We start from the raw sequence: 24,475 nt of genomic DNA, 5'->3' as shown, positions 1-24,475 counted from the left end.
AAGTTCTTAATCCAACCTTACCATGGGACTTATCGTAGAACATTGGCTATTGAATTTCTATAGTTGGATTCCTTAAAGCTAGACGATTCTTATTAAAATTGTGCAAACGGTGCAGTTACTTAAGGGCAAAAATTTTTTAGTCCTACAAGTATTGTATCGCAATATGATCAGTTCATAATTTCACGTTTTATAAATGCAAACGCTGACATTACAGGACCTTTTTCAACATGTTTCAGGAATCTAATTTAACTTTTAAATTTTGTTCATTTGTCTAACCGTTGCCGTTTCTTTGAATGACATGAATATATGTGCAAAAATGTTTTCGTGTTGCAAGAAAGTATTATTAGGTCACAAGTTGACTCACAACACATGGGACATGCCGCCAATGTTTCTTCAATCCTGTACAACAAACTTTATTACAATGGCCAAAATTGGTAAAATACAGCAAAAAATTGCAGAAGTATCTTCGCAAGATCATCAAAGAAAAAAAGGCCCGTCAATCAAATACAATAAAAAGCCACACACGCACACGCACTCTTCTCTACCTAGCAGAGAGAGAAAAAATCTCCAGATTGTAAAACAAAAGAAGAAAATAAATTAATGAAAAAGACATTCTCCCATCCGATTCCGTTAAAGCCGTATTTGGTCGAAAAATAAGTTATGCCAGCACACATCACGAGGGCATAAATTATTAAAAAAAGGACACCCAAATCTCCGAAAAAATTCTATCGCATCTGAAACACTCTTCACAGACAATGGTTTGCCTTTTCCTCTGCTTTGCGCCTAACAAACGAGCCAAGCCAAAGAGAAACAGCAGGGCTGAGCGCAAAAAAGAGAAAAATTGAGAAAGAAAGAGAGACGGGAGACACCGACCCGACCATCTCTCCCGCTCTCTCTGAAAGCACAAAAATCAAAAAGACAACCTCCATGCCGAAATAAATCAGCCCGGCAACTATATTATAACCTGATCTTTATCGGGGCTGATCTTGGGCGATTTCCGCCTGCTGGGCGACTGGGTGGGGTTGCTGGTAGCCGCCCGTCGGCGATACACCTTGCGGCGACCGGGTTTATTGCGCGGACTGCGGAAATTGGAGTTGCGCAGGGATGCGCTCAGGGAGCGCTGAGCTTCCTCCTCATAGTCCTCGTGATGGCCATTCTCCAGCGGCCCAGAGTTTGTGTCGACGGAATCCACCAAGGAGGACCGGCGTGAGTCGTTGCGGAAGTGATTCGGTATGGGATGCCGGAAACCCGTCATCGTGAAGAAATTTCGCAGTTCTTCTTGCTGACGCACTGACAAAGCCTCGCGCTCTTTGGCATGCCTATAAGAAAACATCATCACTATAACATTTCTGAATAAGTGCGAGTGTACTTAGTGTCACTATTTTCCTGGTAATCACATATCACGCCTCAGTTTTACTTTAAATTATTTTCTAACTGGATACATACATTTAATTTCACGTAATTTTTAAGCTTTTACGATTCGGTCGAACCACGAAAGCGCCATACCTAAAAATTTATGTATGTATGAACTGTACAAACGTATGCACAGATGGTTATGTAGGAGAATCGGGAGAAAATCAGCTCAAAGATTTATAGTGTTACTTTTCCGAAGTGCTTGTTCATCGTTCACTCAAGGGAAAAGTTTGCAAATGGATGATCATCCAAATATCTCTGACCAAGATGCCTTTTAAGCTCCACTGATTCGGGATGATGCTCCAGCATTTCACATACACATCACAGTAATGGCTAACAGGCGGATTTATCAACGGACATTAAGAATAATTTGCATAAAAATAAACCAACACGTCAGTCGCTGCCAACGCACGAAAACTGATTACAAAACCTTCATTTGTAGCTTGTAAGCGTCATCAACAGCTGTGCTCTGTCATAAAAACTGATATCTACTCGAATGTAATTATGAACGATTCTTCATCCTGCCAACATGACTCGGATGTGGCACGCGATCGACTAAAAATGCCCCCACCAATTACTGACGGAAATAATTACAAACTGTTGACAACAGAATGTCGTATCTCTTACATGCTCCAAACCGACGCAATAACGCAAGATTTTTTCGCCTTTTCAGTTATTTCCTCAACCTTCGACGATTGTATTACCAAACACTACATTTCGCAGTTTCTGGAAGCTATGTTTAGAAAGCGTTAGTAAACAACAAAAAAAAACACGTTAAAAAATAAAGAATAAACTATACAAAAATTAAATGAATCACAATCCTGGTAATTTAAGCAAACCAAACTAAATGCTAAAGTTAATTATAACGTTTATTACTTTAAATTATTTTCCAAAAAATGCACATTAAAACCAATGTGAATCACCTACCGTTTTAAAATGATATTAAGTTCATCATTCCAGTTCTCCGTGGCCACAGGATCATCATCATCGACGGACATTGCGCGCAGAACGGGTGTCTTATGATTGTGTGGATGATCACGAAACAGGCGCTCAATGGCGAAGATGCTGTTTAAATTCTCCAGTGACTGCCGTTCGACATTCATATGCGCCAGTTCCCCATTGGCCGAGCCCTGGGAGGAATTGGAGGACATGGTAATGCCGGATGAATTACTGATGTCCGTCACATAACTCCGATTATCATCCGACACCACTGAGTGGGCTTTCTGCATCACGGACGTTGTCACGGCGTCCTTGATGGTTGTCACGCCGAAACGACCTTTGCGCGTACTGCTAACCGATGCGGCATATGACTGAGCCACCGCGGGAAGGGATGACGCCGAAGATGTTGTGGGAATCGAAGCGGGCAGCTCTACAATTACCACAACGTCAGTTACCATAAGCAAACATCACAACGGCGAACTGTCCAACATGCCTATTGAAATTTCAGATTTTTGTATGGCAAAAATTCTTTTTCAGGTAAAATCCTTAAGTAACTTCAAACACATGTTAGCCAATATTTTAAACTTCGAATTTTTAAAAACGATTCCGAGACTTCCTTACATTTCGCAACATCTGCGTCACCCTCTAAAAAGTACACGTTCTTAGGATACGGGTGTTGTCAGGTGTGAATTCACGTTTGGAATTCATTGCGCCTTTGTAATTACCAATAAATCAAGCTAGTTTTCAACAATCAACCTTTTTATGATGAAATTACCGGAAACACTAACCCCTTTAGCAAATATGGCATATTTCACTAGTCTAGGCGTAAGTGGTTACATACCTGCAGTAATCTGCGACGGCGGCTTCTCCGCCTCGGGGATGCCGTCCGGTCCAACATCCTTAGAAGACGGAGCTTCGTTGTCGCTGGCAGCTTTTTCTACCATTAAAAAAACGCTGTCCAAATCACATTTCACCCTATCACTCAAACAACAAAACCCTTACCCAGTGTTGCCGATGAACTGGATTCCGTTACTCCGTCAATAACATCGACATTGGCCACATCGATCGGCGATGTAACCGTCGCCGGCGCCGAATACATAACCGGTTGCAGCACGGGGACAACGGGCGTCGGGACAATGGTCGCCGGAGCGGATCCATTGGCCGTGGATTCACTCAACGGCGACATGACTTTCACCTCATGGGGCGACATGAGCGGCGTCGATGCCACTTGCTTCACAACGTGCTCCTCACCGGATCCCGACAACTCCGCCAATTTCAGCGTTAACCGATCAATCACCCCGGTTCCGTTGGACGTCTCCGGTTGATTGGGCAGCTGGATGGCGTGCGGCGGCGTGGTGATATGGTTGGGTGTAGAGGAGGCGCTGTACGTCGGCGTCTCGGGAATATCCAGACCCTTTGGCTTCTTCGTGGGCATGGTAATGTTGGTTAACTTCTCGTCCAGCTCTTTCAAGATGTCTTTCGTTATTTTGGATGAATCGGTACTTTTCAACGACGATGGCTCCGTCGCCGGCTCCGGTTTCTCCGTCACCGGCGGCTTTCGGGGGATTTCCTTGTTGGAGATATCGGTTGCCGGCGCCGAAGCCGGCTGTGACGGGGCCGGTGTGGCCGTCGCAGCAACCGGTGGCGGCGGTGCCGCATCGGGCTTCTTCTTCGTTTTCAACAGCTCCCGCTCCTTGATAATCTCACTGACCCGATCACGAATCTGTTTCGCCACGGCGCGCTGATCCTCTTCCATGAGATAGCCCGATTTGACCATCTCCTGGGCCACCGACTCGGCGCTCTCCTCCACCGTGTCAAACTCAAACTGAATGGCTTCATTTTCCCGGTACTTCAATTTCACCGCGCGGGCTTCCGGCACCCGGACGCGCAGCAACACCTTCGGGTCGGTGGAATGGATGTCCGTTTCCTTCTTGACAAACTCCACCCGCACCTGGTTGTCCTCCAGAAAAAACTCCAACGCCAGCAGATCCTTGACGGAATAGCGTTCATCCTTCTGGAAGCGGATACAGCGATCGATGATCTCTTTTATTTCCGGCTCCTCAATCTTCTCGAAGGCTGCCGGTCGGACGCCCTGTATGTGTGCGGGAGAGAGAAAGGCAGATTTTGATGATGTAGACAAGTCGAGAGACATTTAATACGGTTAGATGATACATCTCTCTTCCCGGGCTCTGTCTCTTTTACAGTTTGACATTAATCGAAATAACATCCTAACTTTACTTACCGCCGTAACTCGTCGATAAATTTGGCCGGCGTTCAGACACTCATTGTATGGATATTCCGAAGTAGCCATTTCCAGCATACACATTCCAAAAGCATACACATCGATCGCCTCATCATACTGCTCTTCGTACATCTCCGGTGCCATGAATTCCGGCGTGCCTGTGTATAATCATGACAAAATACACAATAACGTCAAACAGAAATCACGTGCACAGACTACATCTCCTGGCAATGCGGGAATGTGGATTAGTTCCGCTTCAAAAACAAACACTTTGCATCGCCAATTAGTACCCCAAAATAACTACAAAATTCTCAGTCTGATAGCCTAAGCAGTTTTTTTAATTAGTTAACCGGAACCAAATATTTTTATGATTTTTATGCCCTTTTATTGATTCTCCGAAGTCACCAGTCTCAATCGTTTCGCCAACGTGTATATGTGTGTATACACCGTTAACGTGTGCCATTAATCGAAAGTCACATTTTTTTTCTGCTGGTCAGAGTAATTATTTGCCTTGAGTCAGAAGCGTAAGCGTAACTGCCCTACAAGGTATTCGGTACTCGGTAGCAGACATATTCGTTGTCCGTGTTCGACTTATCAAGCACTGTCTGCACGCGCGCGTTCCACTTAAATAAACAAACTCCAGTCAAATTACATCCGCTGTCATTACCACCGCAAAGGCAATTCAACAGATCTAATCCAATGCACCAAAACATTAAAGCAGATCCTCTGATTCCGCCCCCGTTATCTTAAATCGAAAAATGTATTATTCTGTGAAATAGCAAAATTTTAATTAAGCACAAGAATTTATTCCCTGTCCTAATTATATGGGCACACCGAGATAATTCCCGTTATTTGCAACTGATTGTGCTAAAGATTTCCTCGAGAAAATCAGCAAAACCCCATTTTCATTTACGCATGTCCGAGGAGGAACAAACAGGCAAAACTCCACCACCCGTGCGCACACACTATACGCGGAACGCTAGCGCTAAACTGTACCAAATGTCTTAACACCATACCCTTACCAATAACACTTTTGGCGCCTTCTTTGGTTTTCAGCGTGGCCAGGCCCAGATCTCCAATCTTCACCGAGCCTGTGGTGCCCAGGACGAAGATATTATCACATTTCAGATCCCGATGGATGACCGGCGGATCCCGTGAGTGCAGATAGTTCAGGCCGCGCAGTATCTGTCGACACCAGCTCTTGAGGATCTTGATGTTGATCTTGGAGAAGCGTTTGAGGTACGTGCGCAGCGTCCCGGATGCCAAGAGTTCCGTCACCAGGACAAAGTACTTCAGATTGCTCTTGGCCGGATTCTGCGCCTCCCAGTAGTCGAAGAAGCGCACAATGTTGGGATGCTGCAGACCTTTCAGCAAGTCGGCCTCCTCTTTAAACCGCTGTCTTTCCGGTTTGAGAAAGTTCTTACTCTGTTGAACAACAACAAATTATTATATTTTTTTTACCACTCTCGTCATCTCTTTTACGAAGACACAATTTCCGGTTCAGCAACTGACAACAAGGCACTCGCATAAATTATTCAAATTCGTCATTGATTGTGTCACAAGAGCATGGCTAAGCGAATTTCACTGCACTACAATGCGCCGTAAGGTACATAAACAGTTTACAGCATAAATTGTTTGTCCATGCCGAAAATGGAACAAAAACTTCGATACTCAATAAACCGCCTTAATATTATTGCAGCTCTTATAATGCTGACCTGGATCACATGATTGTATTTGTGTATATAGAAAATCGATCGCATTGAACTATGCAGACTGGCACATAATTAAAAAATTCCCCATGGGTTGATACGATTGCAGTGCCGATCAAATTTCTCATTACAGATGCTGTCTCGCACTAAAATACATTTATCCGTCTTTAATTTCTTCTGAATTTATCGTTGCATTTTTAAGGAGTCAACCATGTGGTCTGGCTGCATAATTTAACAAATAAAATAAAATACACTGGTACTATTAAATTTAATTCCACAAAGCAAACACTCCTATCAAAATCAGCCCAGGCGTCTAATTCGAGATCATAAGTTGTTGTTATTAAAGCGGGGCTATCTGCCAGTGATCACCGGATGCCGAAACCCCGCACGCCTAATCCGATGGCCACGATAAGATAGTGCGCAAACTGCGCATTACAAATCCACGCAATAAAGCTCCCACCTAATGCCATTCACAATGTGAATCTATGGCGCGCATACCAAGAATATGCATTTAATGGAGGATAACTATCGCTTCTAACAGCGAAAATTACGATAAACATGTCTGGCGCCGTGGACAATAGTACGGCACGACTACGTGGCTCGTCCTCCTACTCTAACTGATAACGATATGTTCATTAACAATTATCACTAATTCTGGTATTATTCACTTCAAAACGCCTCGCGAGCTACCTACAAATGTTCGCCTTTTTGAGAGTCACCTAAAAAATTTCCTGCGACACAGCTAGAATTTTACTATAAAATATTTCAAACAAGATTGCCAAACGTAAATTGTTATTTTAACTCAGGCAAGTAATCCTACGGTAACCCAAATGTAAGTAAGCAATAATCGCCGTATAATTGTAAACACTGCGCTCTAAAATACTGTCCATTGGGAAACTTGTGATCAAGATTCCTTGAAAACTTAAGTAATGCAGTCATAAACAAATAACCGAACAAAAACGCTTAATACCAGTGCCCGTGGCCGCTTACGCGCAGGTAGAAAGCGTTTTGGCACCGGGATGCAGTGTGTGACGAGGCATCCGTCAAGGTTGCATATCTCGTGCCTTTTAAGCAGTCAAGGTAAATCCGCATGTGCTCTTTGAAAATAAACAAAAATCTGCTACCAAGGTGTTTTTATTCTCCGGTAGATTTAATTTGGTTCTGGCAGCAAAACAAAATATCAATCACGGTCACGTTGCTCCTCGGTCTTTCCTGTATCTGTGATCCTTCGCCGTATTCAGCGCACCGGTAAAATATTTACTTTAAATAAGAAACACAGCACCAAAATGCTTAAATCTCAATTTCAACGATTTCATCGTGTTTATCGTTTCTCCCTTATTTCAATCCATTTAGTCGTATACACGACATCTCAAAAATTTAATTATTCTGGCTGATTTGAAAAGTACAAAAGAAACGCTAAAAATTATTCGATTAGCGCAGATTTCAATGTGTTTACATGTAAAAAGTGTCCTAAATTCTGAGAAAGCCCTGATGTCAGCTTATATTACACGCGTATCAACACAACTGCATTTAAATACACTGGAAAAATATGCAAAACGTATTGATCGCCTGCAGCCAACAGCAGTCGGCAAAAGGATACAAAATATGTCAAGTTTGACCTGAATCGAAATGGACATATGGCGTGGAATTAGACCACTGGGTTCGCAGCAGTGTAGCTCCCCCTTGAACCGGTTAAATTCTTCCGCAGTGTACAGAAAACAGAGTGTCACACCGCCTCTTAAAAACACCGCTGCTTCGTCATACGACTCCGCTCACCCTACCGCTGCGTATACGCCTGCCCTTTACGTCATAATTTCATATGGCAACGCAATATGTTTAAATGCTTAATGCTGTCTCAGCCGTTTCGCGCCCGCCGCAGTGTCAGTGAGCGCACCAGTTCCCGCACACAACACACATATTCACAGGCTCATTATCACAACTCACCGTCAGCTCGCACCACGCCACTGCAAGAGAAAAAACAAACCCCGGACAATAGATGCCAATAATTCTCTTTCGCGGACAAAAATGTCTCACCCGTAGCTCCCGTCTCACGGTCACGGCCCTTATACACCGTCTTAAAGGATCCCCGTCCAATCTCCACGTTCAGTTTAACGAAGCGTCCCGTCGGCGAGGAATCAATCACCTTCTCATCACTCTCCTGCTCACTCTGCTCCTCCTCAACATAATCCTGTGCGTTACGCGTCTGCGACTGTAGATTCTCCACCAGACGGTTAATGTCGTCTTCATTTCCGGTGCGGATCGACTGTAGATTACTTAAGGGTGACGCGGTGTCCTGTTCGCGGGTCTTATCCAGACCCGTCGCATCGTCCTCACCGCGCGGCTCATCGCCATTGACCAGCGTTAGTGACGGCGGCGGTGTCCGAGTATGGAAGAGCGAACATGTCGATTGTTTACCGTGTACACTACCGTCGGCGCAGTGTAAACATGAGCAATCAGGTAGAACATCATCCAAATCAGGTTGATAGTGACAGTTGTCACACTGTCCCACCAGACAGCCGTGCTCGGCGTTCAGACGCATGGGGGATGGGATGGTTGGGGGGTTGTCCAGCAGTACACTATCCAGATCGTCTCCTGCGGTGTCTCGTGCCTCAATCTCCTTGTCCGACCAACTACCATTCATGGCACTCAGGCAGGCCGCGCTCTCTTCAGACAGTGTTTCTCACGTCAAAGGCAAATCCACTGTGCTATTGTCGGCGATCAACATAATGGACTACCTGCCGAATAACATCCATCAATCAACAAACAGTGCGCTAACTTCTGGGAAAGATTTTTTCTACTCTCAATACACACGAAACGTGCCCACCAACGGCTATATACTTAACAATCTACTAAAAGAATGTGTTCAATTTACTGAAGTGCGTAATTCCTGGCGCAAATTATGACTGATAATTAAGAAAATACACAATAAATATCGTTCACAATTATGCGTAGTGCAAATGCGATCTAACGCTCAATTTACTATCTTATCGTTTACGCAATGACTAAACAGTTGATAAGGGCGCATTAGTATGCTAACGATCGCCGTTGACAGTTGACCCAATGTGCCGAAATGCTCAAGCGTGCCGATTAATTTTATCGGAATTTATTCATTCTTAATTCCTGCTGCTGCATTCCGATCAGTCAAATCACCTGGATATTGGCACTCTCATAGAGCGTTGACAAAAAGTCAAAAGTCATTGCAACAAAAGGCCAATCAACGGTTATTTTACCGAATATGTGATAAAAATTTTGTTCATACCCTAAAGTCCAGGTTAAAAAATTCAAAACGTTGCATCCGCACCCACACAACTTTGATATGAATAATTGATTTTTCCGATTTCACTAGGCTGATTTTTGAATAATCTATTCGATTTATATAACGATAAAAATGCGATAACAACAGAAAACTTATCAAAATTATATCGAATGACATGTCAGTAAACCAGGTAAACATTTGTCCAAAAAATGCATCAAGTGACTAACATAAGTCATTCATAAAATCGAAAATTCCTATGCACTCTGGACTTTGGACACGACGAACGGACTGGTCGCATACGCTAATTTATGGGTTTCGCAATGGCTTGCTACAAGTCACGAGCGATTGCTCAATAAAAGTTAACATTAGATAATTCCACTGAGTTCTTCAAAGCGAACTTGGTACCGATCCAATTACTCTTGTTACGAAGGTTTTTTCTGCTGGAAAGTTAGTGTCGTCGCAGTTTCAAAGACGCATTTGTGAATATTCCACAAGCAAAACTCGGTAATTTTCGAAATAATTTGGTGCAAATTGATAAATTCGTACTAGCGATAGATTAATTCACTTTTATACTTTTCCTTGTATTTTTAGGTTTTTAATTTTTCTCTGGGAAGTAACGAATGTCGAGCAGTTCAAAGACTTAAGCGAGCGCTCACCCTTCGCGACATCCTCCTCGTGGCAGTTAACAAGCCAATCTCGACCAGAAATCAGACACTCCGCGGAATTCGCGACCCAAACAGGGTTTATCAGCCTTATCTGGCCAATCCTTCATACGGAACTGATGGAGTGGCTGCTGTTTGGAGGCGTTAATCCTTCAGATAAACTCCCGATAAAGAGTAGCACAAAACCTGACGCGAAACAGGGACCGTTCATCGGCTCAACCGTCCACAGTGTCTGCGATTAGGCCATTCATACAGAAAAATTATCACTGCAGAGAAGAGACTGCGAACAATACGGGTATCACTGGATCTGAAGGTTAACGATAGAAACCGTAATCATAAAAAACACTTGCGTGACTGCGTCAATTTTTTTAATGCTCAATACGCAAATATTGCGCCATGCAGTTCACACTGAAAGGAAAACGAGATCAGATGGCAAGTCGCGACTTGAAACTGCAGTCGTGCTGCGGAAAACGGGGCCAACTCTCGTTTCGTGTCTGAACGTAGCGCACCAATGGAGGGAGGCGGATCCAATGTCAGTACGGCGGCAAGGCGTTAGCGCGGTTGTACTGTTGGTGTTAACGAGCTGTGCGAGAGGCTAGAGCCCGCCCATGCCGCCCATAAATCGCTGCACTGCCTGTATGCAGGGGTACACATTTATAAACTGATTTTCTTTGAGAATTTTCCTGTTCTTTTACAGTATTGTAAAAGCTAATGGAACAGGATGCGTGCGATTGTCGGCAAGTATGAAGGTGTTAAAGGCAATTTTTGAGCGTTACGTTACTTTTGGACTGTCTGGGTCATGGAGAATGAATTGTAAGTGGCGCGTATGATTCTTGGATGCGTTGTCTAGGTTGTCTACGGAGTACGGCGAAAGCCGCGAAACTACGGTGTCGCGCTATGATATCAGCCTGGCAGAGCCAAGATGTACACGCTCTGACTAGGCGGAAACCAAAAATGGAACCATTCAAAAGTTTCGTTTCACCGCATTTTTTTATGTCCGCTCATATGTAGCAGAAAGAGTCATCCCGCGGTTGTTTATTGTTTACAATTTAGATGCTTGTTAATTTCTCTTTCTATGTTATAAAATTTCCTAATATGAAACTGTACACAATAAAATATACACAATATAATATGAAAATTGTAAGTACACAATAAACGTTAACAAGCAGCTAATAATTAGTTCCATAAAAATAATATTATTATTTTTATAGCCATTTTAGTTGCATTTGTTTTAGATTAGAGTAGTATTTTCAATCATTTTTTAAGAAAGTACTACTACTTACTTATGAAACTGGTATGAAACATTTTAACGTTTCTTACACGTCAAAAAAATTCAGAATACACGGTACACCTATTTAAACGGTTCGGTCCGTACGCAGTATAATTTCGTAAATACACACAATTCTATACGCGTATAGATATTACTAAATTTTAATATTAACTTTTATAGGTCAAATACCGTATAGATATCTAATACCTAGTTAAGTAATAAACAAACAGTTACAACACTAATAGATAACGTACGTTGTTAAGTGTGCTTGTTTTTTTTTATTTTTCAACTACTTAATACAATAAGTATTAAGTACTTAATTATATTACTTACCTCCCTACAACTGTATTAAAATTAATTTTATTATTAAATTTTTTAACAGCGTATGCGCAATGTATGTATGAATGCTGGATTATGAGTACTCGCGATCGTACTCACAATCAGTTGCTCGGAGATAGCAAGTCTGCCTAAACCTTAAAATCATTCATACAGTATTTGCGCGTACAGTACCAGAGCTTAAAATCTAAGCAAAAACAAACATCGAAAATATAATTTCCTATCAGCGCAAAGCTTTTGTATGCTGGATTACGAGTACTCGCGATCGTACTCACAATCTGGATTATTCGATTCTGCACTCTCGGATAACAAAAAAAACTTCTACGTGTTCTTAACGCGGTGCTCGTAAATTCTGACTCATTAATATTGCAGTTTCTGAATTATTTAACCGGCGGCGGAGATGAGACCCGTGGTGTTGGTGTACCATAATCGAAATATAATTATAGATCCTATTGGATAGCGTTGTACTGCTTTACAACCTTCTTTCTTTTCAGGAATTTTAAAGGTTATCTCATGTGGCCGCCCGTAATTAAATTATAAATAATTACCCATGATGCAGCTGATTTGGATCATTGCATAATACATACTTAATCTCCAGACGCCGGATATAGATTATACGGTCTACGTATATATAGAATATAGATACGAGATACAATGCAGTCACTGCAATCACACCAGTGTTCCTGAATCTGATTATGATAGTATTAGTTTTTAATATGTTCTATAATTTTCTGAAAATGTACGCATGCTTGCAGCTAAAGAGCCTGAGCTGTCAAAAGCTTACGAACACTAACAATGTACAGATGTAAATTTACAAAATTAAACAGGTTAACCGCGTGGGCGAAGAATCCTCCGCTTTAAATGAGTGTATAGCCGAGAAAGAGCGCTGCGGTGATGTTGGCCGGCAGAGTCGGCAGTGGGTTAGGTGGGCGATCCGGTGACTGCTCCTCATCGCGCGGCTTCAACGGTTTCAACTGATCACGCTCCGACGGAGTAAGCGTAGCACTTCCGATGGATTCCTGGATGACCGGTACAACTGCAAAAGAGGGCTCAATCTGATCAATATCCCCCAGTGAATTAGCCAGCGCTACCATAGGCGACGGCCGGTTGGATTTGGACGGCGCTGCACCCACTGGATTAATGCCGATTGCCTTGGAGCTGAGCGCACTGGCCAGTGCTGCCTGCAGATTGCCCTGGATACGACGCGGTGGGTGCGCCGCGGAATGCGGCTTAATGTGACCCTGACTGGGGCTGATCAGTGCCGGCTTTACTGCCACGGTGGGCGAATCGGCGGAGACAATCACTGCCGGCGGAGTGGGCTTCTTCGTGGTGGTCGGCGTGATGGTGGCCTGCATGGTGGCCGTCGTGTTCCGGTCGCAGGGAGTGACCTTTGTGGGCTGTCCGTCCGCGGTATCGTTGGCCGTCTGCGCTTTTGAGGGGACGGTGTTGGTCGTAACGCCGACTGTCGTAAAAATAGTGGGCACAGTTGTGGTGCGGGTACTGCGTGGCGGTGTGGTGGCTCGTGTCGGTGGCACGCTGGAAGCCATTGTTACGCGACCATTTCCGTTACCTGGTATCTTCGTTGCACTGATGGGTGTGGCTGTTGTACTGGTCTTACTGACATTAAGGGATGTTGGAGGCAATGTGTGCACGTCATTTTCGCTGATGTCATCGGGCTTAGGTGAAGTGACCTTAACCTTAGAGATCGGAGTGGAAGGAACCGGTCGCGCTGTGGAAGGTAAGGTGGTGACGTTTTCCTTCGCTTCGGCCTGGAAAACGGAATCCAACATGGAGCCTTCGGCGAAGACACCGGGGCCTTCTAACTGCGGATCTGCGGTACTGTCTTGGGTTTGGATGTCGATGATATCGGTGCCGGGGAGGCTGAAGTGATGGGTCTGTTCGGTTTTCGTTGCTGATAGTGGGATATTGTCTTCTTGTCGGGAATCGGTTAGAACTGTGCCGCGTCCGGGCACCGGTACGGGAATGGGAGCAGCTTCCGGCTCGAAACGTTGAGGGATTTCCAGATCAGGTTCATGACACCTACGCACGCAAGTTTAACTACTGACCGCTAAGTAACATAAGATTACTGGGAATTATTGGCAAATATTGGTATCCATTTTTAGCTGCCTCTAGCTAAAGCCGCGTGTAGGAAAATTTCGTTATAAGAATAAAACACTGAACTTACTGCGGGTAACGGGTTAGGTCGGGAAAAGGTCGTCGCGTATTAAAATTGCAAAAAGGGTAAAGTTCATCGCTGCAGTCGGTTGCACAGTTGGGAACACCGTCGCATAAGCTGTATAAAATGAGCAGATGATTTTGAGGTCAAGATACTATAAAAAATGTATATCACATAAACATTGTAGGAGTCGGCGTACTTTTCTAAAGGCACACATTTTGTGGCATCCAAGCAAGGAATGTATCCGTCTTCGCAACCTAAAATTATACCGGTGATGTTGTAAGAAATCAAGGGCAGAAAAATGATTTAAGAATGACTCTAAAATGATTCAAGAAATGTGTGATTTTAATGGTTGCCTTACAGATGCCAGAAGGCGGCATTCCATTGGAAATGGCAAACGTGGCGTTACACTCGCAGCGATAACTGCCGGGCGTATTAACACAGACACTGGCCGAATGCGCTACACGCAGCGGATTACATGGGTCCAAACCGGAATCCGGGAAAAGGTCACTGCACTCATCGATATCCTGGCACATGTACTCATTGCCAGGCACCATTTGGAACCCATCCGGACACTGACACGTCTTTTCCATAGGGTCGGGATTATTCTGCACAACCTGGCTACGCTGCACCTCCCCAGGATTTGCTACTGCTGCTTGCACCTGTCGCTTATACAGCAACCGGGTACGTAGAATAATACTGGGCGTGACCGTCTTGGCGCCGCTATCCGCTCCCTCCGACATCATGAAGTCGCCGTCCCATGTGCTGGAGGAATCGTTGACACTGGCCACTTCTGGGTCAGGTAGAATCCGCTGACCATGGGGTTTAGGCGTGGTGGCGGGTGACCCCGTGGGTTTCGCCGGGTTAACGTGCTCGTCCGGAGCGATGAGGATGGGCTGTCCCAACTCTTCGCGATCCTGACCCGGAGCTTCGGCCACGTCGATAACCGGCACGCAGACAGCGGCGTAACTGTCGGGCACCACCCGGATCGGCGGCGTGGTTGTGGTCGTGGTAGTTGTGGTGGTTGTCGAGGTGGTTGGACGGTGAAGAACACGGACGGTGGGGACGAAAAACGGCGGTAAGGGATTACCCGCGGCATCCAGAAAGCTGATATGTTGACATTCGTCGTCAGATTCGCAAATGCTGTTGATACCGCCTGTACACGCATATGTGTTAAGATCATCCATCACATACAACGCTTGTTGTTTTCGCTGAATAAAAATATTTTGGCAAAAGTGATATTTACCTCGTCTTACGCAAGTCACATCATTTGTGGTCTGATTTAGCACCGGTACATAGGCAGATCGACACCGGCAGTGACCTTTTGACTGATTGCCAATAATTTTGCATTCGGCATGCTTATCCCAGCACTGACATTCGTCGTCAAACGAACTAGGTAAAGAAACAGTTAATTATTATGCTACACACTTCGATCACCAAAATCTGGTTTGTTAATACTTATAATTTGTACAAATTCTTAATTACCAGGAATTTGAGAGATTACGGCATTTCAGGCAGACATCCAGTCCGTTGGCAATGCTGTACCGGAAGGAATCCCTTAAGCAGGCACACACCCGGTGACCTTTATTGCTATCCTGCACGCACTGGCCACCCAGACAGTCTTCGTTCTGGACGCACTCGTCAGCCGTTTCCATATTGACTAGACGCGGCGAAAGGACATTGGGATCAATGTTATACCAGCCTGCCTCTAAATTATAGTTCTTTGTCAGCTACGGTAAATGTCAAAAATAATTTGATCTAACTTTAATGCAGTATGTTGTTTATTCTTTAATTATGGGGTCCACATACTCTAAGACTTTTACTTATGATATGAGTACAGTATGTTACAATTAATCCCAAAAATTGTACTGTGATGTACAGTACACGCGTTATACAGTGGACTGTCCCAAGTGGCAATTCGTGAATTTACAACTTACGAATACGATCAAAGGCGTATGATAAGCGCTTATCCGCTGGACGAGGCAGCGAAGAAAGAGGTAAAAAGTTCGAGATCGACGATGTTTTGGATTGATGCGAGTCCATGTACTGTAATCGGCCGTTAGGTTGCAAAAGTAAGCTCCGACCAGGAATAATGTAATTGCCGGCAAACAGGAATAATGTTATCCCCAAAACAAGTTGGCACATTCTCACGGCCACTAAGTTAAACTATTGTGCAAAATCAACTGTCATCAGTTCTCTACAGTCATGCGTGTGAAAAAAAACTCCTTCGGTACAGGATTATTAGATTATTACCATGTTCGAACTGTAAAAACAAAGAGATTTTGCGAGAGACAACTGTGCCTGCAGTTTAGCTTGTGAGCCGACAAAAGATGTTTCGACGTTGTCTTTATGCGAGTGCTGTGGACATCGTCTACACCGGACATGGAACCTCGGAAGCGCACAACGACACTGCTGTTCATTCGCAGCATCGTAGCACAAGTATCATTTTGCTCATTGTGGGAATACTTGCAAGTTTACCGGTTTTATCCGAGATGGATTTTTGTGCCGGTTGGGATTCTTTAGCGTCGTAGTGAAACAAACATTCGGCAAATCGCACGGGCCGCCGAGCTTATGTCGTAGTGGATGGGGCAGGTTTTTAAAGGTCATTTCATTGTTGCACGACTTTACTTTACTCTGGGCTTGACGGCAGCGAGCACAAAACGCTGCATAGCAGTGCGGTAATGGCATGCAAAGTATTTGTGCATAACATGCTTCAGCGAGTATATTTTGAATGTCTGCCAGTCTAAGGGCGACATCAGTCTTAAATTGGAACTACTGATTTACGGTTAAACTAACAATTATATTGTAAACGCTTTGTCAGTTAATTGATTAAATGTTCATTAATTGTCGTCAAGTATTCGCTAGCCCAACGTTTCGACTTTATTAAGGCGCTATCATTTAATTAATGTGCAGCGTTTAGCTTCTTCCGCGTTTCCATTAAAACATATTAGAACCTTAAAGCACACAAAAATTACATGTTTAAGTAAGATTAAGCATCGTGGGTAGAAGCGGGATGAGTGTTGCTGGTGACACCAAGCTCCGTCACCAAACCATCGTTGAAAATGCAACTTCCTTTTTGATCTGTTGACGTTGTCTGTTCCGCTGACTGATCTACGGAATGATACGAAAGAGTTGCCGTACAATACTTCCACTGTACTCGGTACTCGTACTATACTCGCGCACACTACTGTCGATTTAAAATTAGTCTTTCGATTTAGAATTTTAACGTAAAATACAGATTTTCAGAAATACGAGGTACAATGTACTTTTTAGAAGCCGGAATATGTACAGTACCTGTTGGTTAGCATGGCTGTTACATAGGTACGTGCAGTGTCTTAACTCTTAAGCGCCTATGACTAGTTGTTCAAGTTGTACGTGCACTTGACCTCAATGTTTACCGTGATCTGCAGCCGGTTGTTTCGCCACGTCATCCTTCCTTCTCTGGCATTTCCCATCTGGAGCTGGGTTTAAGGAGGAATTTTTACGCAAACTGGACCTGGTAAAACACATAAATAACTTTGACGAAGCAATTTTTTGATTCTTAAGGATGTGACAGTTTAACGGTGTTTTTGGTCTCTGAGGTTTCTTTTCGCAATCTTGGCGTAAAGGAAGCTATGTATATAATGCGAGGCACAAGTGCCACAAGCTCTGCGTTCACCATATGTAGCGTCGAAATAAGACATGTACAGGTGGAGCTCGAGCGGATTGAGGTGACTGGTCACCGCATCGGAAAAAATTAAGGGACGTGGATTTACTCAAACTGAAGGATGTGTGATATGGAAAGCGCTTTAATGCGAAGAGGGTTTTCTGTTTATACTCTAGTGACCTTTTTGGCCTTTGCTGCGTTTTAAAAATTTGTTGTAGTGGTGTCATGGCATAAGATAACTAATATTATATTATGCCATGGTGCACTGCCATAAAACCTGTCTTCGGTCCATTATTTTTGTATGATTTATTGTCTGACCAATACCCCAAATCTTTCAGTTTTACTGAAGCATTTGTACAATTTGTGTATGCATCTACTTCAGTAGTAATTAAGCTAAACTAAATAATTTCTTACATCGCTTACTGTTTATTCCGTTTAAGGTCGTAATTAAATTTAATGATATCAGAACGGTTCTTCTCCGTATTCGGCAGAATGCACTCCTTGGGTAACCATGCTTCGCTACAAAAAATATGAATTATCGCTGTACGTATAACTGCAGCAAAAACTCTTCAGTTGCAACCAGTTGTTGTTATAATAAAGTGAAAAATGCTTGTACACACAAAGTAAGGCTGTCCTACGAGTAGGAAATAGGACATCAATGATAAATCTATGACAATCACATTTTGAAAATGCAAACTCCTAACTCCTAAGCAGTACTCCTAGAAGAGTTGGCTACTTCGCGATCGGGTACTGTTCATCATCCACTATGATTAGTCTATTTTGAGCAGGTAGTGCTGTTGAAGGTGAATCTTATGTATCGCTGTATCTTCATATTTCTTACCAGCCACCATCAGAAAAGAAATGCACCAAAAATGACTCGGATTCGGTAAAGCACTCCGATGAACCCTGAAGAAGTTTACATAATGCCCATTCGTGGACTTGATGGTGCTTCTTCCGTAATCCCCAAACACGTTCCTCTGATCGAGAAAGTATTATAAATATCTGTATTATATTTGTATTATCACATGATTACAGTAAAATTATTGCGTGCACAGACGGTGCAGCGTATAACACTAAATATGAGCATAGTGACGTAGATTCCGAGTAAAACTGTAGGCCTAGGTGTTGTTAACGCTTAATTTTTAGCTGGTTACCTTTTCTCAGGCTTTGTTGTCCTAGGCGTGCCCGTATGGAGCTTGTTGGATCCGAAGAAACAGACGATGCCGAACAATCGGTTCTTATGCTAACCGATCCACTACACGGCGTGCAAGAAGATTCCTGTTCTTCATTTACAATTGTCACAGATCGTTCTTCCGGTAAAGGGTTACATTCTGGCAAACAACTGTCATATTCAGCCCGCGGTATTGTATGGTTACCAAAAAAGTACCACAGTAATCCGAGTAGCAGCACAGCGATGATTATGCCAAAAACAGAAAAGGTCATGCCATTAAAATCGATTGATTTGTAAGCTGGGCAAAACGGTATACATACTATAGATATTCAATTTCTTTATTGTAATTCCATTAGATTTATTTCTGAAAATTTACAAATTGACATATTGTATAACATAAACTCACATAAAAACATTCTGGTGTTTTCAAAAAATTGCACGAGCGTTGTTTGTTAAAATACTGAATAATTAAGTTATCCAGGCTTACTTGACTTTTTACTTTTAACATGTAAATACTCGCGGTACTAGTATAATAAAAGTCTGGGAATTCCTGCTTTCGGATTGTTAATTCCTAAAGAGTGTTCTTAACACGGTCATTGTGAAAAGTCAGTACAACTTGATTTGCCGGAAGTAGCATTACCCCCCGTCCATATTTCTTTGAATCACGGCAAATACAGCAATGTATTTTGTATTTAGGGTTTTTCATTCGAACCAGCGTTGTGATTTTCTTTGCAATCAGTGAGAACAACAACGGGCGGTCTCTATTCCAGGTATGAATGAAATAAAAATTCTCAACGACTAAACGAATTTATTCACAGTGGTATTTTCTCCTCGAACAACATTTTTTCGGTTTTAATCAGTGCAGTTACAGGTGTAGCCTGTAAACTTGTATTCTGTCCATCAAAATTTAGCAATTTTCGTAAATCTCATGGACCTTTCTTTTGTTTCAAAACTCTGCAGATTATGTCGGCCAGTTGCAAGCAACTTAAACGTTGCCAGATTAAAACTATAACAAAGATTAAAACTATAACAAATACTAATATGACATCGCTTGAAAACTCACTGAAAATTTGTTACGACCGCATGCAGGGTTGCATTTATAGAGCTTTTTCAGGTCCATAAGTACTTTGTATATATACCCAGATCAACAAATCAAGTTACATAATATTTTTGGTGGTTGTGAACGGGTCATATTCTGTTTACACTTAATTTTAAGTGTACTTATATACTAGATAACCAATAGATGTTAATTATAAAAGACTATTTAACTCGCGGCGCAAAAGCTGCGTGTTGAAAAATTTAACGTAAGGTACGTAAAACGAGATGACCTTGGCCTACTTGTATTTCTGTTAGCTGCATTAGAGACTTTAGAGAGTAGTCAGGAATACAGTAGAGTAGGTTATAATTTAAAAAGTCAGAATACAGTATCAGCTTTACAGTATAGAGGTTAAAAATATAAAGAAACTAGCACCAATCAAGTGTGAGTGATCGACTGATGGCGCATTCCGGAAGAAATGGATTCCGTGGATTTGACAGATACAGGAATGCGACCAGTGCCTACGTTGACCTAACGATATCAATAACGTTGGTTCCGAAATTCGAGAAGCATAGGCTACATAGTGCATAATTGTTTGTGAACTGAAGATATACAGAATAGTTTTGGTGTTTTGATGTGTTTTACGTTTTAATTTTCTTTTTGTATCCTTTAATGCTGTATTACCTATCTCGCTGAAAATTATGTGATAAAGGGTACTTGTAATTATGGTGAGTTTAGCAGGCTTACATTTGAAACTCCAACTTCTGAACTAGTATGCAGATCCAATTGCCAGTTGGTCGACGAAATAATTATTATAATATCCACATTTACAGATGCTCAAATCTCTATTTTGCTTGCAGTATTGGATCAGTTATTCTGTGACCTTCTAGACACGAAGCTGAGAAAATGTATGGCGGCCTATTAATATTTATAAAATCACTGAAATATTACTAAGTCTTGAGAAACTGATAGCCAGATGTGGAATATTTGCTTTGCAGTATACATGCGATGTGGAATATATTGTTGGGTATATAAACTTGTTCCTCTACAACGCTCATAGTACTCTGTATATGCTGTAACTCCACAGTTGCAGCGCGACTACAGTGTTTACACAACCGGAACCCCGCTTGCAGGGGTAAGTTAAAAGTTGTATGCGGTTAAAGTAGGAATGGGATTATATGCTTATCCACTATGCTGGCCGTCGGGATAAGATCTGGCCCAGTAGCAGCAGCGTCCACAGGGGCCGGGACGGCATGGGATTGTGTAATGTATTCATACTCAGCATCGACCGCAGTTGCGAAAACACTGTCAAGGCAGTATAGCATTCTTCACAACTGGCAGATTTCTGTGCATCCACGGATATACGTATAACCAGCTATATGTTTGATCAAAGTCAGGACAACTCGAGGGTATTTGCGGAATGCTTCAGCTGACAGCGTACACCGCGACCGGCATCCCAAGTGTCAGCATCCGGCGTACATATGCGCTTTTGGGTACCATTGCCTACCAATACTTCTGCTGCAGGTTACGAAGGAATCCTGCTCCAGTATTGCATCTGGGCCGAAACCGCAAATGACCGTGGTACACGCTGCAGCAGTTAAATAATATGTTATTTTTTACATAAATATTTTGCTAAGATTTGTTTCGTGGAATTAGTAATTGTGGTAAATCTTAACCGACTACACTATAGTTTTTAGTAGCAATACAGTAGTTAAATTACCAGTATCGAGCTGTATCAACTCTGTAGCAGCAATGCAAATTAAGCGTCACGTTTGCAGATCATCGTGTAAGCGTTTTTAACAGCGTTTGGAATACTTAATGAACGACATTAATAATAATAATCTAATAATTTGATATGCGGCTATAATTCTTATTATAAGCCTTGTTTGCAAGTTTTCCGCGTTTCAGATTTTCAAAATTATCGGCCCAGTTATTTCTATTGAAATTCAGAAACAAAGTTCCCCTAGGATGTTGTCGGTTCCTATATAGTTGCACTTCAAATTACTTTGCATAAAATTTGTACCGTATACATACTCTTATACATTTTTTCTACGCTCCAGAAGAATCGAAACTTTGCTCGCGACTGCACGATTATTCCTGACAAATTGACAATCATATTATTGCAACTGGTGTAGGCAAAGTTCTTTTACTTATTTGTGTATTCTCGTACTCATAGGACTGTGTTGCTACACCCAGTATACTGATGTGCAATACGTGTAGCCGGCATTTCGAAGGTTTCCTTACAAGCCGAACCCATTGGATTAGCGGGATGACGCATTGTATTTGCCGCAGCCGTATCCTTCGCCCCTTGTTCCCTGTTGCCGGTGCAGTTCGATAGTAATCGTACAGCTTTGATCCCATTTCTGCCAGTGAATAACGCCGGGAATTGTACATCACATTTGGCATAGTGGCATGGATAAGTGAGCTGCGCGCGCGAGAAAAGAGCGAAAGAGAGAGACACACCAACACGCACATAGTGTGCAGCGATCGACTACTCCACGCGGCCAAGTAGAAACCAGTTAAACAAAAACCCCTCATTTCTTTTGACGGCTATCGCAACAAGTTTTCTTTACCATCAGAGCATTGCTTTCGTGACATCTTGCACAACTTCTCATGCACAGTCCACACATGCACCGTCATATCGACGCCGCAATGTGTCAATGTACGCGCTAAATACACTCTTTACCCTTTTATCGCCATCACCAATTTGTCAACTTCTCGGCCAGTGTATGCCCCGGTGATCTGTCAGCTGCGCCAGGATGGAAGCGCCCAAGAAACTCAACACCACGACGTCCACCACCACGTCCCGCTACGGACCAACCCTGATGCCCATGCACTATCTGCAGGCCCCGGGAATGCGGGGTCTGCGCTCGCCCAGCCGCGAGAGCATCGCCAGTGATTTCTCCGTCATGTCCATGTCCAGTCAGTATCAGGACGGGGGGACGCGGCGTAAACGCGCCATGCAATTCCTCTCCAAATCCCGCGAGACCCTCAACTCGGGCTTCGACCAGCTGTCCCTCAATGTGTCCATCGATGTGCCCAGTCTGCCCCATCAGCCCGATGCCTTCTTCACACCCGGCCAGAATGCCACGGTCAAACCGCATAACCAGATGACGCGCTGCTTCAGCTTCACGGATCTGCGCTCCAACAGTAATCATGCGGAACAGGATCCCGCGGCGGTGGGCGATCAATGCCCGGCGGCCATCTCCGATCCATCACTGTCGGTTAATTCGGATTTCGATGATGAGATTAGTATGTTTTTTGACGATAAAGGCGAGCCCATTAATTACCGTGATCGCAATGAGGCGGTGTCCATCCGCATCAGTGCGACCAATGGCGACAACGTATCGCTGCCCGATGACTTTGCGGCAGCCAATCCGGCCAGCGCACTGCCCAGTGCCATACCGGTAGGCCGCAATGCGAAACTGCGGCATCGCATTAAACGGAAGTTTTTCAATTTCTCCTTTAATGAACTGATACGCCGGCGTCGCAGTAAGAAATCCACCACGGCAGCAGCTGTTGCCGGTTCGCATGATGCCGTGGATGGTGGCGGCGATGGAAAAAGCAGTACCGGCGGAAGTCCGTCGCCCAAGCCTGAAAAGCGCAATGTCAATGTGTTCCCCGAGCAGGATACCATGAAAACGCTGACCGATCGTGATATTGAACGGGAGCAGGGTAAAGCCTTATCGAAATACGCCCGGAATCTCATGATCTTCAACTGGCTGCATAATACGGAAGAGACCTGGTTTCACTCGCAGATGCAGTGATGGGATGGTTTTAAAATTCTGACGTTGTGTGTGTTTTTGCAGATTTTACACGCTGAAGGTAAATCTATATTTTGTGATCTGATTGTACAAAATGCTCTAAAGTAGAAGTCTTTACGCGATTAATTTACTTGATAATGCTGAAGTGTTTGTTTTCGTATTTCACTTTAAAGCAAATAGAAACGCATGACTGTTCAAAAAATAATGACTTGACCTTTTCTATTACATTTGAATTATCGCATAATTTATGTCGGCTGGTTCATGTTAGTTAATCGGATATGACACTTTTATTTTGGTCTGCATTCCAGAAACGATCGATTGTCGGTAATGCCTCTATTTGTAAAGGAATTGTGGTAACAACATGCAATTAAATGTCGGGATTAATTGAGTGGGTTTTTTGGATTTTTAAGGAAGATTGCTGTCTGGATTACCGTGTTTCCCATATAATTACATACTTGAGAGTATAAGACTTCACTACAGATACAACCCACAGTCAATCGGCGTCGTCCTTAATTTTCCATCAAACTTGGGATAACGATTCCCCCCTTTCCAGAGGGACTGATTGATTCACTACTCGCCTTCCCACACATCGTCTAAACCCGACATTGGACAATCAAATAAAGTGGCCTATTTATTTTGACTTGATCTAGATTTGTCCGCCGATCGGGCAGGCGCCCGGATTCTTTATGCGCGCTTCATTTCCCTGTTCAATGTGCAGTCGTTGGCATATAATAAATACGCGTAAAGAGCATTTTTTAGATTTGGCCAAATTAGCAACTATTCGAGCATGGATAAATGCTCCCTGTGCAAATGGCGTTTGACGGGTATTCTGTGTAAAAAGGAGAGAAATTGCCA

At 43.3% G+C, this 24,475-nt stretch overlaps 4 protein-coding genes and 1 long non-coding RNA gene across 9 annotated transcripts; 2 read left to right on the top strand and 3 right to left on the bottom strand.

Moving 5' to 3' along the window:
* Positions 1 to 397: 397 nt before the first annotated feature.
* On the bottom strand, positions 398 to 10,685 carry LOC129587890 (serine/threonine-protein kinase WNK1-like). Its single transcript, XM_055481834.1, has 9 exons — positions 10,216 to 10,685; positions 8,338 to 9,038; positions 8,248 to 8,267; positions 5,617 to 6,019; positions 4,595 to 4,752; positions 3,355 to 4,444; positions 3,194 to 3,289; positions 2,341 to 2,782; positions 398 to 1,319 (listed from the first exon to the last, which is right to left on the bottom strand). The coding sequence occupies exons 2-9, from the start codon at positions 8,942 to 8,944 to the stop codon at positions 953 to 955; spliced, it is 3,183 nt and encodes a 1,060-aa protein (XP_055337809.1). The 5' UTR covers positions 8,945 to 9,038; positions 10,216 to 10,685; the 3' UTR covers positions 398 to 952.
* Positions 10,686 to 12,529: 1,844 nt separating this feature from the next.
* Positions 12,530 to 16,370, bottom strand: LOC129587891 (uncharacterized). Of its 3 annotated transcripts, XM_055481837.1 has the most exons (8): positions 15,941 to 16,370; positions 15,489 to 15,711; positions 15,250 to 15,395; positions 14,365 to 15,159; positions 14,203 to 14,260; positions 14,013 to 14,120; positions 12,919 to 13,867; positions 12,530 to 12,863 (listed from the first exon to the last, which is right to left on the bottom strand). In XM_055481837.1, exons 1-8 carry the CDS (start codon positions 16,146 to 16,148, stop codon positions 12,798 to 12,800), a joined length of 2,553 nt encoding a protein of 850 aa, XP_055337812.1. In that variant the 5' UTR covers positions 16,149 to 16,370; the 3' UTR covers positions 12,530 to 12,797. The 3 variants fall into 3 exon arrangements, with proteins under 3 accessions (XP_055337812.1, XP_055337810.1, XP_055337811.1); XM_055481835.1 differs by having other exon boundaries at positions 12,530 to 13,867; XM_055481836.1 differs by having other exon boundaries at positions 12,530 to 13,867; positions 15,489 to 15,663.
* Positions 16,371 to 16,671: 301 nt separating this feature from the next.
* On the bottom strand, positions 16,672 to 19,304 carry LOC129587760 (uncharacterized). Its single transcript, XM_055481659.1, has 5 exons — positions 18,804 to 19,304; positions 18,491 to 18,626; positions 18,073 to 18,168; positions 17,402 to 17,499; positions 16,672 to 17,114 (listed from the first exon to the last, which is right to left on the bottom strand). The coding sequence occupies exons 1-5, from the start codon at positions 19,090 to 19,092 to the stop codon at positions 16,993 to 16,995; spliced, it is 741 nt and encodes a 246-aa protein (XP_055337634.1). The 5' UTR covers positions 19,093 to 19,304; the 3' UTR covers positions 16,672 to 16,992.
* On the top strand, positions 18,285 to 19,590 carry LOC129587763 (uncharacterized). Of its 3 annotated transcripts, XR_008690399.1 has the most exons (4): positions 18,300 to 18,437; positions 18,494 to 18,638; positions 18,829 to 18,965; positions 19,517 to 19,590. It is a non-coding gene; the product is annotated as an uncharacterized LOC129587763 (long non-coding RNA). The 3 variants fall into 3 exon arrangements; XR_008690400.1 differs by lacking the exon at positions 19,517 to 19,590 and having other exon boundaries at positions 18,285 to 18,396; positions 18,829 to 19,115; XR_008690398.1 differs by lacking the exon at positions 19,517 to 19,590 and having other exon boundaries at positions 18,829 to 19,115.
* A 2,657-nt stretch (positions 19,591 to 22,247) lies between these two features.
* On the top strand, positions 22,248 to 23,991 carry LOC129587759 (uncharacterized). Its single transcript, XM_055481658.1, has one exon. It carries the CDS (start codon positions 22,616 to 22,618, stop codon positions 23,621 to 23,623), a length of 1,008 nt encoding a protein of 335 aa, XP_055337633.1. The 5' UTR covers positions 22,248 to 22,615; the 3' UTR covers positions 23,624 to 23,991.
* Positions 23,992 to 24,475: the final 484 nt, after the last annotated feature.

The sequence above is a fragment of the Paramacrobiotus metropolitanus genome, unplaced genomic scaffold (genome assembly GCF_019649055.1).
Source record: "Paramacrobiotus metropolitanus isolate TYO unplaced genomic scaffold, Prichtersi_v1.0 Parri_scaffold0000026, whole genome shotgun sequence".
Lineage (NCBI taxonomy): Eukaryota > Metazoa > Tardigrada > Eutardigrada > Parachela > Macrobiotidae > Paramacrobiotus > Paramacrobiotus metropolitanus.
Note: the sequence above shows the minus strand (reverse complement) of the source record. Positions and strands in the feature narration are given on the sequence as shown.